Below are 20,274 nucleotides of genomic sequence, written 5' to 3'. Positions count from 1 at the left end.
CAACATGTTGGGCCAAATGACTTCAGTTCCACACATTCTATATAATTCCAAGTTCTGGTTTTGTTAACATAGGATTCCAGCATATAAAAACATTTTTAAGGTCAATCGTGGTGCATGGAGGTTAATAATGTCAAACACTCTCAGTTGAGCATTTCGCTGGAGCAAAATCAAACTGTAAGACAGGAGAAAATTCTATAATGATAAGCATAATGGAAAAACAGAATGCAATCCATCTGGATCCAGGCATGAGCTGGTTCACAGAGGGTGTAAAATGGAAGGCTGGGCAGCTCTCAACATTTGTGTCTAGCCACACATGTAAGTGAGTTCCCACATCAACTGAAATCATCACTATGGTGAAATACCTAGCCCACACTGTAAGCTCACTCCCACATGGTCTCTGAAATGATGTAATGGAAGCCTATACAGCATAAATGAATAAGGATCTTTTAGAAGAACACAGGACTTTAAAGAGAACGGCTGAAATTCTGATAACTATTAAACTTTTTTTTACAATAATATTAATAATAAGAAATCAAAATTGTGTCAACACAATTCAAAATTGTTTTAAACAGATACAGTATTTGAACTAAGTCTGTTCAGTGGTTTACCTTAATCCTTGCAGTTGTCTTGAAAGGCATCACAAATTCCACAGCTTTACAGATTAAGAAATCAAAATGAGAAGACAAAGATCATCTTCAGATTGATCTCCTTGGAATGAATTTGAATGATTTAGAACAAAGACAAGTCACTAGTATTCCTGAAGCTGCATTTTATTCAGATAAATCCACTGGCAAAAATTTGTCTCCCAGGTGGCAATGTTCTGTTCAAAGGACTATGCCAGCTGATGAAAGTACAACAAATGACAATCGATTTTTAAAAAATCAGTATACAGTTTTCATAAATGAGTTTTAAAACAAAAGACCATCAGTTTGCTTTCAGAAAATTTTGAAATGTTACATTAATAAGTTGCTGTGGAGGGAACTCATTACTTTTCACTGGCAGGGAAATGGTTCAAACTGGGCACATTGCTGGCACTCAGACTTAGGTCTTTCCCAGCCCCATCAAAAAAACTTCCTTAGAAGGCCAATGGCAATTTTCCACGTGAAGACATTTTAAATTCATTCAAAAGATTAAGAAATACTCCATTCTCATGAGTTAATTGCGCCAAGTGAATTGATTCAACGAAAATCGGTCGATTAAATGAAAATAAGAATAGCAGTCCGCATTCCAAAGATAAAATGGCGTATAACGATCGGCCACATGGGGGACAGGGAGAAGTGCTTTTCCGCGCTCTTTCATTATTTGCACCATATGGAATTGTGGAAAAATCTCACCAGAAAGCAAAACGATTTCAACAAATTCCAAAAGGAGCTGACGAAAGGAGATTCAGTGGTGATCTAAACCGCCAACATGACGTTCAAATGACCAAAAGGTCCTAATTTTAAACAAAAATAGAAAACGAAACGGTATTACGTTCGAAGGGCCAACATGGAGGCAGCACTCCGGATTAAACAACAGGTAACAAGATTAATCATGACAATGGTGAAAATAGTTTTCTAGCATTTTTAACATAAACAGGCAAATCATATTCATCAGATGCTGCTTTTTGTGGTTTCAAGAGCCATTTTACGAACAAAGTGGGACGTCGATCCTGAATCTGAAAAAAAAATGCTTCTCTAGATGTGATCAATCATAGTCCCTGTACGAGCGGCTTCCATAACCGCCACCGCCGTAGTAGTATGCCCCCTGGTTCCTGTAACCGGCCGAGTAGTTGTCCCGCTCTCCTGGATCGTAGCGGCCTCCGCTGCTGTAGCCGCCGCTCCTGGTGGAATCCCAGTAACCGCCGCCGCCGCCTCTCCTTCGGTTACTGTAGCCGCCTCGGCCCCCACCGTAACCGCGGCCTTCTCCCGACTTCTTCTCGGCGTGACCCACCCGGATCTGCCGGCCGTCGATGGATTTTCCGTTCATCGCCTGCAGCGCGTCCCTGGCGTCGTCCGGGTTCTCGAAAGTGACGAAGCCGAAGCCGCGGGAAGTCATGGTGTCCCTGTTCTTAATCACTTTCACCTCCGAGATCTGACCGTACTTGGAGAAAACCTCTTCCAGGGACTGCTCGTCCGTGTCGAAGTTCAGGCCGCCGACGAACAACTGTCCTTCCTCAGACATAGTGGTAGTAAGGGTTGGTGCGCACTCGAAGCTGAAAGTGCAGGAGCAGAGAATGGCGCCGGTCGGTCAGTCAGTCCGCACAAACAGACAAAGAGGAAGCAGAGAGCGGAAATTGCCTCACTTTAATAGCTGCATGACAACATGGCCGTCTCCCCCACCCCCTTTCAGTTTGGGGGCTTGGCTCATTCTCAAAGAGCGGCTGCCAGAGAATAAATTAAACCAGTGACCAATGGAGGGAAAAGGCCACAAACCATAATTGCTGGCGCAAAATAAAAGCGGAGTTAACGTTTGTGAATTTGGTGATACTTCATCAATTCTGTTTTTCCTTTCTGTTTCAGATCTCCAACATCCGCAGGTCTTTGTTTTATTTCAGGTAAACAACAAATTGCTGAAAGGATCCCAGTGCACTAAATTAAGAGGTGGGATAAATCAAGCGATTTGAACGGATGTTTGATAGACACAGGATATCGAACAGATTTACATTTATTGAACATACATTCTGGACAGTCAATCCAGTTCTGAAGAAGGGTCACCAAACCCGAAACGTTAACTCTGTATTTTCCTTCACAGATGCTGCCAGACCTGCTGAGCTTTTCCAGCAACTTTGTTTGTGTTCCCAATCCAGTTGGTGTGTGTTACTTTTTACCTTCACCACCTGTTCAACCTCAGGTGCAGCAATTTCCATTTACAGAATACCTTTAACAGAGTAAAATCTCCCAAGGTCAAACTGGAACCAATGTAGGCCAGCAAGCAGAGCTGATGATGTATGAATGGACTGGGTACTAGCAACAGTTTCGGATGAGCACTTTTACAAAAAACTGCAAGGTGGGAGGGTCAAAAACAGAAGTTGCCAGAAAAGCTCAGCAGGTCTGGCAGCATCTGTGAAGAAAAAATCAGAGTTAACATTTCGGGTCCAGTGATCCTTCCTGGGAAAACTTCAATTTATATGCAGGAAATAGGGAGGGTGATGGGGTAGGGAGTAAACGATAGGACAGAGCTGAGAAAGAAGAACAGATGGACAGACTAAGGAGTTGATAACGATCAGGCTGGATTGGTGAATAGTTGTTAATGGGGACTATTAATGACGAACAACAGGCGGTGAGTAATGGCAGACTATGTGATAACAAGGCCTGGTGTTTGGGGTAGGGGGCTAGGACATGACAGAGTTTAGGCCCTAAAATTATTGAACTCGATATTGAGTTCGGAGGGCTGCAGGGTCCCCAAGTGGAAAATGAGGTGTTGTTCTTCCAGCTTGTGTTGAGCTTCTCCGGAACACTGCAGCAAGCCTGTGATAGATGTTGGCCAGGGAACAGGGTGGTGTGTTAAAGTAGCAGGCAATAGGTACCTCAGGGTCTTTTTTGCGAGCAGAATGTAGATGTTTTGCAAAGTGGTCACCCAGTCTATGCTTCGTTTCCCCAATGTAGAGAAGACCACATTGTGAGCAGCGAATGCATTAGACTAGGTTTTGGGAAGTGCAGGTGAAGTGTTGCTTCACCTGGAAGGTGTGTTTGGGCCCTTTGGATACTGGAAAGGGAGGAAGTAAATGGGCAGGTGTTGCACCTTCACCGATTACAGGGGCTGTGGGGTGGTGTTGGGGGTGAAGAAAGTGTAGACCGGGGTGTCCCAGAGGGAACGGTCCCCTCTGAAGGCAGACAAAGGTGGGGAGGGGAATATGTGTCTGGTGGTGGCATCTCGCTGGAGGTGACGGAAATGGCATCTGATGATCTTCTGGATGTGGATGCTGGTGGGATGGTGGGTACGAAAAATGGGAACCCTATTGCTGTTGTGGGAGGGAAGAGAAGGAGTGAGAGCAGAAGTGCGGGAGATGGGTCAGACCTGGTTGAGGGCCCTGTTGACAACGGTGCTGGAGAATCTTTGGTTGAGGAAGAAGGTGGACATTTCAGAGGCTCCCTTGTCGAAGTTGGCCTCATCTGAACATATGTGACGGGGACTGAGGAATTGAGAGAATGGGATGGAGTCTTTACAGGGTGTGAGGATGTATAGTTCAGGTAGCTGTGGGAGTCAGTGGGTTTATAGTGGATATTAGTGGCCAGTCTATCCCCAGAAATGTTAAGGAAGGGAAGGGAGGAGTCAGGGATAGACCAGGTGAAAGTAAGGGCAGGGTGGAAATTGGAAGCGAAATTGAACTTTCCAATTCCAAGACGAGAGAGGGAAGCAAGCCCAATTGATATCGTCCATATATCGGAGAAAGAGTTGTGGGTGGGGCTGGAATAGGACTGGAACAAGGAATGTTCCATGTATCCCATGAAGAGACAGCATAACTGGGGCCCATGTGGGTGCTCATGACCACTCCTCTTACCTGAAGAAAATGTGTGGAGTTAAAAGAGAAGTTGTTGAGGGTGAGGACAAGCTCAGCCAAGCGGAGGAGGGTGGTGGTGTGTAGGGATGGCTCACGTCTTTCTTCCAGGAAGAAGCGGGAGCCCTAACACCTTCTTGGTGGGGAATGGATGTGTAAAGGGATTGCACATCCATGGTAAAGAGGAGGTGGCTAGAACCTGCAAACTGGAAGTTTTGAAACTGACGTCAGAGGAATCACGGATGTACATGGGCAGGGTTTGGACCAGGGGAGAGAAGACTGAGTCAAGGTAGGAAGAGATGAGTTCTGTGGGGCAGGAGCAGGCTGAAACAGTGGGTCTGCCTGGACAGTCCTGTTTGTGGATTTTTGGAAGGATGTAGAAGTGAGCTGTGCGGGGCTGGGGGACTGTCAGCTTGGAAGCAGTGGGCAGGGGGGAGGTCACCAGATGGAATGAGATCGGTTACCGTAGTAGATACAGTAGCCTGATACATCATGGTGGAGTCATGGTCCAGGGGAAGATAGGAGGAGGTATCTAAGAGCTGGTGCTCAGCCTCTGCAATGTAGAGGTCGGTGTGCCAGACTACAACAGTGCCACTCTTATTGGTAGGCTTAAAAACAAAGTCAGGGTTAGATCTAAGTGCATGGAGTGCAATCAGTTCAGAAGGAGATAGGTTGGATTTGGGGAGGGGGCACAGAAATTGAAGCGACTGGTATCACGTCGACAGTTCTCAATGAACAGATTGAATGCAGGTAAAAGGCCAGAGGGAGGGATCCAGGTGGAGGGCAAGTGTTGGAACTGGGCAAAGGGGTCTGTGGGACGGGGAGAGGACTCTTTCCCAAAGAAATGGGCATGGAGGTGAAGATGACGGAAAAAGAGTTCGACGTCATGTCGTGCCTGAAATTCGTTAAGGTGGGGACACCGAGGAATAAAGCTGAGGCCTTTGCTGAGTACAGAACATTCAGCATTGGAGAGCGGAAGGTGAGGAGGAATGGTGAATACCTGACAGAAGGTGGGGTTGGGAGAGGGGATGGAGTCAGGGATGGTGGCGGGGGGAAGAGGAAGGTTCCAGAGGCCATGGGTATCTTTGAGTTTGTTGCATCTCATGGGCTTTGATGCCTGAAAGCAAAAGAAAAAGTTTCTTGTTAGCACGATGAATGAGCTGGAGGATGAAGTGGAACTGCAGAGTGGTGCAACTCTGAGCCAGCGTGTTGCGATGCTGTTGGTGAGAAAGCTCGAGAGTGTGCATGTGACACCGCATGGCACTGAGATGGGTCTCAGGATACCCAGGGAGGGTGGCCAGGAGAGGTCTTGCAAGAGATGTACACAAGAAAAGGTACTCAATTAAAGTGGAAGTACTTCAAGACAAGTATTTCTGTCTGTCAGAAATCACAAAATGATATTAATTTGATTCAATAATGTTATTTTGACTGACTTATCTATCACCAAAAAAAAAACCCGTTTTGTCAAAGTTTTTCATTTTGCAATCATCTGGACGTTTGAAGAGTGACAATTCAAGACCAAAAAAAAACACACAAGGACTAGGAGCAGGAGCTGGCAATTAAGCCCCTGGAGCCAGCGCTGTCATTTAATACAATCATGGCTGATCTAATCTTAACGCTGAACTCCATTTTCCTGTCCACTCCCCATAGCAGTTTAACCTGTCATTAATTAAGAATTTCTTTACATCATCCTTAAATTTATGTAGTGTCCTAGCATCCACTGCATTCTGTGGTCGTGAATTATTTTTGAGAGAGATAAATTCCCCCTTATCTCTGTTTTCAATCTGCCATCCCATGGCCCAAAACAGTGACCTTACATTCTACACTGCCCCACAAGGGAAAACATCCACATTATGTCTGCTTTGTCAATTCCCTTTAGCATCTTGCATACCTCAATTAGATCTCCTCTCGCCTTTCTAAAATCTAGTAAGTATAGGCCTCAACTGCCCAATTTTTCTTCTTAAGATAAGATCTTCATCTCTTTAATTAAACTAGTGAATCGTCTCTGAACTGCTTCAAATTCAGTTACACTTCTTCCTCATGTACAACTATCAAAACTGTGTGCAGTATCCAGATACAGTCTCATCAATCACTTGTACAATTGCAATAGCACTTCCTCACTTTCATACTCCATTCCTTTTGCAATAAGTGTCAAAATGTCATTTGCCCTCCTTTATACCTGAAGTACCTGCATACTAGCTTTCTGTTACTTGTACAGAATTCGATTGGACTGCATTGACTTTCCACATATTCTGTCACTATGTTTTTAATGATGGATTTCAACAAATTTCCAATGACAGATGTCAAACTAACTGGTTTCCAGTTTCCTACTTTCTGCCTCCCCCCCCTTCAGGAATAAGGATGTTGCATTTGAATTTTTACAATCCACTGAAACCTTTCCTGAATCCAGGGAATTTTGGAATTATATTACACAGCTGTTTCATGCTGCTCAGAAATAGTAAGAACTGCAGATGCTGGAGCCAGGGATAATAGTGTGGAGCTGGAGAAACACAGCAGGCCGGGCAGCATCAGAGGAGCAGGAAAGTTGGCATTTTGGGTTGGGTCAACTTTCCTGCTCCTCTGATGCTGCATGGCCTGCTGTGTTCATCCAGTTCTACACCGTGTTATGTCAGATTCTCCAGCATTGGCAGTTCCTACTATCTCTGTAGCTATTTAAGGCTGCTCGACCATTCAATGAGATCATGCCTGATCGGATTTTAACCTCAAATCTACATTCCCGTGTACCCCTGCTAATCTTTCATCTCCTTGATAATCCAGAATCTGTCCACCTCTGCATTAAAAATATTTAAAGATTCTGCGCACACTGCTTTTTGAGGAAGGGAATTCCAAAGATGCTCAATTCTCTGCCTGCAAAAGAATCCTCATCACTGTTCTAAAACAGACAACCCCTTGTTTTTAAACTATGATGCCGTAGTTCTAGATTCTTCGACAAGAGGAAACTCCTTTCCATATATATCCTGTCAAGTCCCCTCAGGATATTATATACTTCAATTAAGTCAGCTCTGACTCTTCTAAACTTCAGGTGATAAAGGCCTAGCCTGGCTAGCCTTTCTTAATAACACAATGCATTCATTCCAGATATTAGTTTAGTTCTGAACTGCTTCCAACGGATTAACGTCCTTCCATACTGTAGACAGTACTCCAGATGCAGTCTCACCAATGCCCTGTATAACTGAAGCATAATCGCTCAACTCTTGTGTTCAATTCCCCTTGCAATAAAACAAAATATTCTATCAACTTTCCTGATTACTTGGTGTACTTGCAAACTAACCTTCTGCGATTCCTGCATGAAGATACTCACATCTCTGTATCTCAGAGTTCTGCAACCTCCCACTAGTTAGATAATTATTTGTTACTTGTTACACTAAAATAACAATTTCACAATTTTCCACATTATATTCCATTTTCCAGATCTTTGCCCACTCACTTTACCCACTATTTCTCTTTGTAGTTGTTATGTCCTCTTTACAACTCATTTTCAAACCTATCTTTGTGTCATCAGAAAATTTAGCTACCATACCTTCAGTCCCTTCATTCAAATTATTTATATAAATTTTAAAAAGTAATTGAGTCATAGAGCATGGAAACAGATTCTTTGGTTCAACTTGTCCACACCGAACAAGTTTCCCAAACTAAACTAGTCCCACTTGCCTGCTTTTGGCCCATAATTGCTCTAAATCTTTACTATTTATATACCTGTCCAAATATCTTTTAAATGTTGTAACTATACTTGCATTTACCACTTCCTCTGGCAGTTTATACCACGTACAAATTATCCTCTGTGAAAAAAGCTGTTCCTCAGGTCTTTTTTAAAGCTTTCTCCTCACCTTAAAAATATGGCCCTGAGTTTTGATCTCCCCCATCCTAGGGAAAATACTTTTGATATTTACCTTATCTATGACCCTCATGATTTTATAAACCTCTATAAAGTCACATTTCAACCTCCCAAGCTCTAGTGAAAATAGTCCCAGCCTTTCCAGCCTCTCCTTATAACTCAAAACTGTCTAGTCCTGGCAACATCCTCATAAATCTTTTCTGACCCCTTCCTATAGCAAGTGACCAGAACTGCACACAGTACTCCAAAAGTGGCCTCACCAATGTGCTGTACAACGTCAACATAATGTCCCAGCTCCTATATTCAATAGTTTCAGCAATAAAGGCAAACGTGCTAAATGCCTTTTTAATCACCCAGTTGACCTGTGACACAACTTTCAAAGAATCATGTACCTTAACACCTGGGTTTCATTGTTCGACAACACAAGCCAAGTTGAGGATCCAGCTCCGACCCCTGTGGCAGACCACTCATGGTGTCCTGTTAGCCTGTGAAAAAAAAATTCTATTCTCTGCTTCCCATTGGTCAGCTAATCTGCTATCAGTGGCAATATATTTCCTCCAACACTGTCAGCTTTTTTCTACAATAACCTTTGAAGTGGCACCTTATCAAATGTCTTCTTAAAATCTAAACACATACACTGGTTCCCTTTGTCCACTGCCCAAGTTACTTCTTCAAAGAACTCCAATAAATTAGTAAAACTTGAATGACCAGTCACAAAGTGATGCTTAACTTATTCCATGCCCTGTTATATCATTTCTTTGATATTAATTTCTAACATTTTCCTTATGACAGATGTTAAGATAACTGTCCTGTAGTTTTTTGCTTTCTGCCTCCCTCCCTATTTGAATAAAGGAATTACATTAGTTATTGTCCAATCTAAATGAACCATCCCTGAGTGAACGATTTTTGTAAAATTTAAACCAATGCATCAATAATCTCAACAGCTACTTCTTCTAAGACCCCAGGATAAAATCCATCAAGACCTGGTGACTCATCAACTTGAAGTTCCAACAAGTTTACTCAGTGCTATTTCTCTGGTAATTGTAATTTTCTTGAATTCCTCCATCCCTTTCAATTCCTGATTTACAGCAATTTCAGGGATGTTACTTGTATTCTCTCTAGTGATGACTGACACAAAATATCTGTTCAATTCATAAGCCATCTCTTTATCCCCCATAGGAGAGAGGAAGGACTGCAGATGCTGGAGTCAAAGTTGATTACACGTGGAGTTGAAGGAGCACAGCAGGTCAGGCAGCATCAGAGGAGCAGGAAAGTTGACATTTTGGGTCTGGACCCTTCATCAGGACTGGGGAGGGGAAAGGGAGCTCAGAAATAAATAGAGGGAGGGGTTGTCAGGCTGGGGGAAGGTAAGTGGGATGGTGATAGATGGATGCAGGTAAGGGGTTGTAGAGACTGGTCAGTGGGATGGGTGCAGTGGATAGGTGAGAATGAAGATGGACAGGTTGTATCAGGTCAAGGAGGCAGGGATGAGAGAGAGGGCTGGACATGGGATGAGGCTAGGCTTGGGGAGATTTTGAAGCTCTATGTTGAGGCCACTGGGCTGTGAGCTCCCAAGGCAGAACATCAGATGTTGCTCCTCGAGTTCACGTGTGGCCTCATCTTGACAGTGGAGGAGGCCCAGGATGGACAAGTCACCAAGAGAGAGGGAAGGGGAGTTTAAATGGCTGACAATCGGGAGGTGTTATCGATTGTAGTGTACTGTGAGATATTGTATTATAGGTCTCTTTACTAACTCACTCACCAGCTGGCTATATTCATGAAGACCACATTCCTATTCATTCCCTCATAACTCTTTACTAGCTCGCTACATTTACTAATACAGCATTCCCATTCATTCATTCATAACCCTTTACTAACTAGCTCTTTACTATAATGTGTTTTCATTCATTCTTTCATAAAATCTTAATTTTTGCAGTGCATTTTACTATTGCATTCTTTCCAAACCCTTTACTGCTTCTTCACATCTTCAACCCTTATCAGACCTAATTACATCAAAAGCTACCTTTGAATAAATATCACAGATTACTAACCTATTCAGAGACAATACCCTCACCGCGATAGTGTCTCCACGACCCATCAAAACTAGGGAAAGATTGTAATATTCATCTGCCCCTTAGCAACTGTCTCTTGGGACTTGAATAGGTTGCAGAACATCAAATAAGTTTCCTCTACTAGCGTGTACCTGTTAAATACATATTGAATAGGGCCTCTGTCCCCTTTAAGAAAGTTACTATGAAACAACACTTCTGTGAAATTGCTTGAATGAATGAAACTCACACAGGCAAATAGTAAACAAAATCTCTGCGGTAATCAGTTTAATATCCTTTATACTTTTATTTAGTGGATGTATAATTTCTAACTTATTTAGATCATAAAGGTCTAGTATTTTTACTAACACTTACTAACTTAAAAGATAAAAGTACTAACACCTTTCAATTATGCAAGCAGACTGGACAGACACTCTATCCAAGTAGCAGTCAGCAATTAGCAAATGTTTCAACAATCTCCTGCTTCCCCAGGACAGATGTTACACAAAATTCTGTGTACAATAGATAAAACTGTGTAACACCATAGTGATAGAATTTTGATATATGTAAGAACTGTTTATAAAGAGGCTACTGTAAGAACTGTACTTCAGGATTCCATTGCTGCCTCGAACTGTGCTACTGTGAATGCTCAATAAAGAGGCTATTTATGCCACTCACCAATTTTGGTCATTATTTGAAACATGATCCCACAGTGCCAAGTGCAGATGCTCCATGAATCGGTCCCAGAGTCTGTGCTTGGTCTTCCCGATATAGAGGAGACCACATTGGGAGTAATGGATGCAATAGACCAGGTTAGATGACATACATAGTGAAAGGGGACTGTCGGAGAATGCAGCAGAATATAGATAGATTGAAGAGTTGGGTGGAGAAATGGCAGATGGAGTTCAATCCAGGCAAATGCAAGGTGATGCATTTTGGAAGATCCAATTCAAGAGCGAACTATACGGTAAATGGAAAAGCCCTGGGGAAAATTGATGCAGAGAGATCTGGGTGTTCAAGTCCATTGTACCCTGAGGGTGGCAATGCAGGTCGATAGAGTGGTCAAGAAGGCATACGGCATGCTTTCATTCATCGAACGGGGTATTGAGTACAAGAGTTGGCAGGTCATGTTACAGTTGTATAGGACTTTGGTTCGACCACATTTGGAATACTGCGTACAGTTCTGGTCGCCACATTACCAAAAGGATGTGGATGCTTTGGAGAGGGTGCAGAGGAGGTTCACCAGGATGTTGCCTGGTATGGAGGGTGCTAGCTATGAAGAGAAGTTGAGTAGATTAGGATTATTTACATTAGAAAGACGGAGCTTGAGGGGGGACCTGATTGAGGTCTACAAAATCATGAGAGGTATGGACAGGGTGGATAGCAAGAAGCTTTTTCCCAGAGTGGGGGACTCAATTACTAGGGGTCACGATTTCAAGGTGAGAGGGGAAAAGTTTAAGGAAGATATGCGTGGAAAGTTCTTTACACGGAGGGTGGTGGGTGCCTGGAACGCGTTGCCAGCGGAGGTGGTAGAGGCGGGCACGATAGTGTCATTTAAGATGTATCTAGACAGATACATGAATGGGCAGGGAGGAGAGGGATACAGATCCTTGTAAGATAGGCGACAGGTTTAGATAGAGGATCTGGATTGGCGCAGGCTTGGAGGGCTGAAGGGCCTGTTTCTGTGCGGTAATTTTCTTTGTTTTTTGTTCTCTGCTGGATATGGAGTGATTGTTTGGGGCCTTAGATGGAGGTGGGGGGAGCTGTTGGGGAAGGTGGAGTACTTCCTACAGTTGTGGGGAAAGGTGCTGCGTGTGGTGGGAAGGCTGGTGGGAAGTGTGGAGCTGACGAGGGAGTTGTGGAGTGAGCAATCTGTATGGAAAGCTGATAGGGGTACGGAAGGAAATACCTTTTTGGTGGCGGGGTCAGATTGCAGGTGGTGGAAATGGCAGAGGATGATGTGTTGGATTTGGAGATTGGTGGGGTGGTATGTGAGGACCGGGGGTCTCTATCCTTGTTCATGGAGAAGTGCGGAAAATGCAGGAGATGCGGTTGAGGGTATTCTGAATCAGGGGAGGGGGGAAATTATGGTCCTTGAAGTAGGAGGACATCTGGGATTTCCAGGAGTGGAACGCTTCATCCCATGAGCAGATGCGGTGGAGGCAGAGGAATTGGGAGTATGGGATCGCATTTTTGCAAGAGAATAGGTGAGAGGAGGTGTAGTCCAGGTAGCTCTGGGAGTCAGTGGGTTTAAAATGGATGTTGGTGCTAAGTCGATTGGCGGAGATGGAGACAGAGAGGTTCAGGAAGGGAGGGAGGTGTCAGAGATGGTCTCGGTGAATTTGAGGTTGGGGTGAAAGGTGTTGGTGAAGTGGATGAACTGTTCAAGCTCCTCACGGGAGCACGAGGTAGCAGCGATACAGTCACCAACGTATCGGAGGAAGAGGTGAGGGATGGTGCTAGTGTAGCTGTGGAAGAGGACTGTTTCACGTATCCTATGAACAAGCAGGCATAAATCGGACCTATGTGGGTGAGCAAAGCCACCCCCTTAATTTGTAGGAAGTGGGAGGAGTCAAAGGAAAAATTGTTGAGGGTGAGGACTCGTTCTTCAAGCGGATGAGAATGACGGTGTAGCGGGACTGCTTGGGCCTGCGGGAGAGGAATGGAGGGTTTTAGGCCCTCCTCATGTGGGATATAGGTGTAGAGAGACTGAATGTCTGTAGTGAAGATGAAGTGTTGGGGGCTGGGAAATTTAAAGTCTTGGAGAAGATGGAGGGCGTGGGTTGTGTCCCAAACATAGGTGGGGAGTTCCTGGAGAGAGAGGAAAGAGCGGAGTCGAGGTAGGAGGAGATGAGTTCAATGGGGCAGAAGTAGGCAGAGACAATGGGTCAACCGGGGCAGTTAGGTTTATGAATTTTGGGTAGGAGATAGAAACGGGCGGTGCGGGGTTGGGAACTATCAGGTTGGAGGCTATGGATGAAAGATCTCTTGAGGTGATGAGGTTATTGATGGTCTGGGAGATAATGGTTTGATGATCAAGAGTGGTGTCATAATTGACGGGAGGGTAGGAGGAGGTGTTGGAGAGTTGGCGTCCGGCCTCAGTGATGTAGAGGTTCCTAAGGTTTTGGAGTAGATTTGTAGCTCGGATTGTGGGTGTTGTGGTTGGTTGGCTCACCGAGCTGGTTCGTTGTTCTGCAGACGTTTCATTACCCTGCCAGGTAATGTAGAGGTTAGTGTGCCGTACTACCACCGCGCCCCTCCCCCCCTTTATCAGTGGGTTTAATGGTGATGTTGGGGTTGGAGCGGAGGGCTGTGTGTTCTGATGGGGAGAGGTTGGAGTAGGTGAGGGAGTGGTGAGATGAAGGCGATTGATGTCGCGATGGCATTTGGAGATGAAGAGGTTGAGGGAGGGGAGGAGGCCGGCAGGTGGTAAGAGAAAGTGTGCACGAGAGAGAGAGATTGAGACAGAGAGTGTGTGTGTGAGAGACAGAGAGTGTGTGTGTGTATGAGAGAGCGAGTGTGTGAGAGATAGACTGTGTGTGAGAGAGGGAGAGTGTGTGAGAGAAAGTGTGTGTGTGACAGAGAGTGAGAGTGAGTGTGCGAGAGTGTGTGAGAGAGTGTATGTGTGAGAGAGTGTGTGTTGTGAGAGAGAGAGTGTTTGTGTGTGTTTGACAGAGATTGTGTGAGTGTGAGGGAGTATATGTGTGTGACAGACAGGGTCTGTGTGAGTGTGTGTGTGAGAGACAGTCTGTGTGAGTGTTTGTGAGTGTATAATGTGGTGGGGTAAATACGAAATAAAAACCAAAAGGACTGCGGATGCTGTAAATCAAGAACAAGGGTTCCTGAGAAGGACCCTTCCAGGAGGAAGAGTCACCGGACTCGAAACGTTAACTCTGACTTTTTCTTCACAGATGCTGCCAGACCTGCTGAGCTTTTCCAGCAACTTCTGTTTTTGTTCCTAATGTGGTGGGGTCACCTGTAGTGCGACATCAACCCAAGATCACAGTTAAGGCCGTTCTCACTGGTACCGAACTTGGCTATCAGCCTCTGCTCAGCGACTCTGCATTGTTGTAAATCCCAAAGTCTGCCTTGGAGGACATTTACCCCAAGATCTGAGGCCGAATTCCCTTGACTGCTGAAGTGTTCCCCCATTGGGAGGGAACACCCCTGTCTCGTGATTGTTGTGTGGAGTCCATTCATTCGTTGTCATAGCATCTGCATGGTTTTGCCATGTCCCGGGTCTTCCTTTCCTGCATCATATAAGATAGATTACATTGGTTTATTCAATACATTTGCATCAATTGTATGATCCTTGGATCTTTTGCTTATAAATTCTGTGTCTTGATACCTCCTCTCTCACTACACCTGAGGAAGGAGCAACACTCTGAAAGCTAGTGTTTTCAAATAAACCTGTTGGACTATAACCTGGTGTTGTGTGATTTTTGACCTTGTTAAACCCAGTCCAACACTGGCACCTCCACATCATTTTCAAATAAAGCTCCACCTCTCCTCTCTCTTTTCATTATGAAGCACCACCTCCCTCACTTTTCAATATGAAGCTCCACCTCTCTCGCTTTTCAATATGTAGCTCCATCTCTCTCACTTTTCAATATGTAGCTCCATCTCTTGCGCTTTTCAATATGAAGCTCCATCTCTCTCGCTTTTCAATATGAAGCTCCATCTCTCTCACTTTTCAATATGTAACTCCATCTCTCTCACTTTTCAATACGTAGCTCCATCTGTCTTGCTTTTCAATATGAAGCTCCATCTCTCTCACTTTTCAATATGTAGCTCCACCTCTCTTCTCTTTTCAATATGAAGCTCCACCTCTCCTCTCTCTTTTCAATATGAACCTTCACCTCTCTCCTTGTTCTTTTACGAATAAAACACCTCCTCTCTCACATTTTATAAGTAGAGCACCAGCTCTCTCCTCACTCTTTTTAAAATGAAGCTCTGCTTCTCTCCTCACTCTTTTCAACATGAAGAGCCACCTCTCTGCAGACTTGTTAAATTGAAAATGTATTGTGTGAACCAGAAGCTACATTTTTAATACATAGAATCTTGTTCATTGTTTACAGGAAGAATATGTACTCGCATTGCATCTGTTAAAACTGAAGAAATACATGACAACCACTTTCTTGTTCATTCCTGAAGGCAATGCCCTGACAAATGAAAGTCACCCTGCCTGGTTTAAAATTTAAACAAAGTCTGCAAGTTAACTGTTGTTAATGGGTTTTTTCAATTCACTCATGGGACGTGGATGACCCTGACCCTAACTCTATCACAGACTGACCAGCATTTATTGTCTGTCCCTAGTTGCCCTTGAGAAGGTGGTGGTGAGTTGCTATCTTGAACTGCTGCAGTCCATGTGCTGTGGGTTGACCCACAAAACCTTTAGGGAGGGAATTCCAGGATTTTGACTCAGCGACAGTGAAGGAATGGAGATATACTTCCAAGTCAGGGTGGTGAGTGACTTCAAGGGGTACTTGCAGGTGGTGGTGTTCGCATGTAACTGCTGCCCTTGTCCTTCTGGATGGAAATGGTTGTGCATTTGGAAGGTGCTGTCTAAGGATCTTTGGTGAATTTTAGCAGTGCATCTTGTAGATAGTACACACTGCTGACAGCTTGTGCACCTGCGGTTTTTCAGTTATTTGGAGCCCAACATTTCCTGAGGCACCAGATACCAAAACCTTTCAAGAGTTGAGGGATTTAGTTAAGGAATATTATGTCCCCAAGTGTTCTCAAATTTTGAGACACTATCAGTTTTATTCAGCAGTTCGAGAACCAGAGGAATCCATGTCAGCATTTTTGACGGGGTTAAGACTGGCAGAGGCATGTGACTTTGATTTAACCCTTAATGAGATGCTGAGAAACCGTTTGGTATGTGGGATTAAAGATGTAACCATGCAAAAGTGCCCACTAGCTGAAGCCCAACTGGACTTCAAACAGACATTATAACTGGCTTTGTCGTTAGGAAATGCAGCCAGTGCAGCCCATGAGTTACAGGGTATGCTGATATAATTGGACACCCTTGCCAAGCTGACTGAGCTTGAGGTACACCACTTGAGTGAAGGCAATTGCATAGCCCCACTAAGGATATATCCTGAACTCTCATTTTCTGAAGAGGGGTCTAGGCCCGAAACGTCAGCCTTTCTGCTCCTCTGATGCTGCTTGGCCTGCTGTGTTCATCCAGCTCTACACCTTGTTATCTCAGATTCTCCAGCATCTGCAGTCCCTACTATCTCTCAAACCATTAAACTTTTCCCCAGGATCCGGCAGGCAAGCTACTGTAGTTGATGCTAGTATGCAGACTTCAGACAGTGAAAGAATACCACTTAGCCTGAATTGAGTAAAAGAACTCATGGGCTGGTATTCAGGAAAGTGCACACCCTGGAACGCCTAACTACAACTGAATTGGAACATTTAAATTGCTTAGCAACATCCAAATCAGAACCAGTCAATATGAACATCTGGTTAAATGGTCACCTGGTTCGCATGGAGGTCGATACTGGCATGTCTGTATCAGTGATTGCAGAACCAGTTTTCATTAAAGCTCACTCTGAATTCCAGCTCTCAAATTTGCACAAGATGCTAGGCTGAGAACATATACCGGGAACCTATGCAGATTCAGAGTATAAATTCGGTTTAGATTTCTTTTGAAAGGCAGCTGGTTCAGTTACCTGTGATTGTAGTAAAAGTCTCGGGCCCAAGCTTAATGGGATGAAATTGGTTGCGAGCAATTCATCTGGACTGGTAAACTATTTTTCATGCTGGATAAATATCCAATCCCTTGGACTGAGAATTTATATGCAAAGCTGGCAGGAGGTCTGCACTTCACAAAGTTTGACATGAGCCACGCTTACTTACAATTGCGTTTAGACCAGAGTTCCCAGAAGTATGCTACAATTAATATCCAAAAGGGCTTGTACCAATATACGAGACTCCTATTTGGGGTACATTCACCCTACTCAATTTTTCAGCAGACCATGGAGAACATTTTGCAACGTCTACCACAGGTTGCCATTTACCTAGATGATTTCTTAATAACAGGGAAAACTAATAAGGAACACTTAGACAACTTGGATATAGTCCTAAAGCGATTTTCCAAGGCAGGTATATGCCTAAGAAGAGAAAATTGTGTGTTCCAGGCCCTCTAAGTGATCTATTTAGAGACAAAAAAACTGCAGAGTCTAAAATCCAAGGGAGACAAATGGGAGGCCGGAAGAACACAGCAGGCCAGGCAGCATCTGGAGGAAAGGCACAGTCAACGTTTCGAGTATTACCCTTCTTCAGGATCACTCGTTGGAAGATAAAGAGAAGGCAATCAAAAGCAGCCTGACTCCAACATCTGTATAGGAGCTTAGGTCATTTTTTGGGCTGGTAAATTATCATGGAAAGTTCATACGTAACCTGGCCTTATTCCTGGCACCTTTGCATCAACTCCTAAAAAAGGGTCAGCCTTGGAAATGGTCTCATAGACAAGCCCCAGCTTTCAATGAAGTAAAGAAACAGCTATCATCCTCTAAGGTGTTGATACACTGTGATCCCAAGAAAGATCTGGTATTCATGTGCAATGTCTCTCAGTATGGCATTCGGGTGGTATTGGCTCATAGGTGGCCTAATGAAGAGGAATGCCCGATAGATTATGCATTCAGGACTTTGGCTAATGCAGAGCGTAAAAACACCCAGATAGAAAAAGAAGGATTAGTGATCATATTTTGAGTCAGGAAATTCCACCAATATGTTTACGGACAAAATTTGTGAAAATCACAAACTCCCTACCTACACTCACCTTTCCTGGCCCCATCCCCGCCTCTTCGACCTGTTTGTTTCCTCTCCACCTATCCTCTCCTCTATCCCTCTTCTATCCGCCTCCCACTCTCTCCCTATTTATTTCAAAACCCCCTTCCCCTCCCCCTTTTCTGATGAAGGGTCTAGGCCCGAAACGTCAGCCTCTCTGCTCCTATGATGCTGCTTGGCCTGCTGTGTTCATCCAGCCCTGCACCTTGTTGTCTCGGATTCTCCAGCATCTGCAGTTCCTACTATCTCTGACCACAAACCCTTACTTGATCTGCTTAAAGAAGACAAGGCAGTGCCGTCCATAGCTTCAGGTCAAATTCAGTGGTGGGGTCTAATATTTATGATTTATAATTAAAAAGTATTTATAATTATAAGTTAGAACACTGTCCGGGAAGCTGAGTAGCGAGTGGATACATTGAGCCATCTCCCTTTAGCAGACACTGGTGGTACCCCCAGTAGAAGAGTTTATAATGATATTAAATCTTCTGGACATGATCCCAGTCAGAGCTAACAATATTAGACTTTGCATACAGAAATATCCAGCCCTTTCCACACTGAAACAACTGGTATTAATGGGGAAACCAAAAGGCTGTCACAACCAGAATTAAAACATTTTTGGACTGGAGAGATCAACTCACGTTAGAGAACGCTATATTGTTATGGGGAGCGAGAGTGATTGCCCTGAGCAAAGGTCACTTTCAAATACTGGCTGAACTCCACCAGGGCCATCCAGCGTTCTCCAAAATTAAGATGTTGGTGAGACATTATGTCTGATGGCCAGGCTTGACCGCACACATAGCTGCATCAGTGGGGCAGTGCCCAGAGTGTCAACAAGGACAAAAGTTACCAGCAATAGCTCCCCCACATCTGTGGGAATAGCGAGGTAAACCTTGGACTTGGTTGCATGTCAACTATGCAGGTTCTTTCATGGGCTCAATGTTTTTAGTCATTGTAGACATCCACTTAAAGTGGTTGGACATGCATAGGGTCCATTCATCAAACTCTGGGACAATGATAGAAAAATTGCGCACATCTTTTGCAACACACAGATCCCGGAAGTTCTGGACACAGATAGATAATGTCTCCATATCGGGCAACCACCTCGAAACCGATATTCATTTCAAGCCCACCGACTCCCACAGCTACCTAGAATACTCCTCCTCCCACCCACCTTCCTGCAAAAATGCTATCCCCTATTCCCAATTCCTTCGCCTCCGCCGCATCTGCTCCCAGGATGAGGCATTCCACTCCCGTACATCTCAGTTGTCCTCGTTTTTCAAGGACCGTAACTTCCCCTCCTCGGTGGTCGAGAACGCCCTCAACCGTGTCTCCCACATCTCCCGCACCTCATCCCTCACACCCCATCCACGCAATAAAAACCAAAAAAGAATCCCCCTCGTCCTCACGTACCACCCCACCAACCTCCGGATCCAACGCATCATCCTCCGACACTTCCGCCATCTGCAATCCGACCCCACCACCAAAGACATCTTTCCCTCCCCACCTTTATCTGCTTTCCGGAGGGACAACTCTCTCCGTGACTCCCTTGTCCGCTCCACACTCCCCTCCAGCTCCACCACACCCGGCACTTTTCCCTGCAACCGCAGGAAGTGCTACACCTGCCCCCATACCTCCTCCCTCACCCCCATCCCAGGCCCCAAGAAGACTTTCCACATCAAGCAGATGTTCACCTGCACAACTGCCAATGTGGTATACTGCATCCGCTGTACCCGGTGTGGCTTCCTCTACATCGGGGAAACCAAGCGGAGACTCGGGGACCGCTTTGCAGAACACCTACGCTCGGTTCGCAACAAACAACTGCACCTCCCAGTCGCGAACCATTTCAACTCCCCCTCCCATTCCTCAGACGACATGTCCATCCTGGGCCTCCTGCAGTGCCACAACGATGCCACCCGAAGGTTGCAGGAACAGCAACTCATATTCCGCTTGGGAACCCTGCAGCCCAATGGTATCAATGTGGATTTCACAAGTTTCAAAATCTCCCCTCCCCCCACCGCATCCCAAAACCAGTCCAACTCGTCCCTGCCTCCCTAACCTGTTCTTCCTCCCACCTATCCCCTCCTCCCACC

General features: G+C 44.8%; 1 protein-coding gene and 1 long non-coding RNA gene across 2 annotated transcripts in view; both read right to left on the bottom strand.

The window, feature by feature from the left end:
* Positions 1-749: 749 nt before the first annotated feature.
* On the bottom strand, positions 750-2,452 carry LOC109937309 (cold-inducible RNA-binding protein B-like). The gene has a single exon (XM_020535916.2). The coding sequence runs from the start codon at positions 2,161-2,163 to the stop codon at positions 1,687-1,689; it is 477 nt and encodes a 158-aa protein (XP_020391505.2). The 5' UTR covers positions 2,164-2,452; the 3' UTR covers positions 750-1,686.
* A 12,022-nt stretch (positions 2,453-14,474) lies between these two features.
* Positions 14,475-20,274, bottom strand: part of LOC125483142 — a 39,235-nt gene continuing 33,435 nt past the window's right edge. The window contains exon 3 of the long non-coding RNA XR_007262110.1: positions 14,475-14,634. This is a non-coding gene — a long non-coding RNA (uncharacterized LOC125483142). The remainder of the gene's footprint in view (positions 14,635-20,274) is intronic.

This window comes from Rhincodon typus, chromosome 5 (assembly GCF_021869965.1).
Source record: "Rhincodon typus isolate 14 chromosome 5, sRhiTyp1.1, whole genome shotgun sequence".
In the NCBI taxonomy this organism is placed as follows: Eukaryota; Metazoa; Chordata; class Chondrichthyes; order Orectolobiformes; family Rhincodontidae; genus Rhincodon; species Rhincodon typus.
This window is presented reverse-complemented; position numbering and strand designations above follow the sequence as displayed.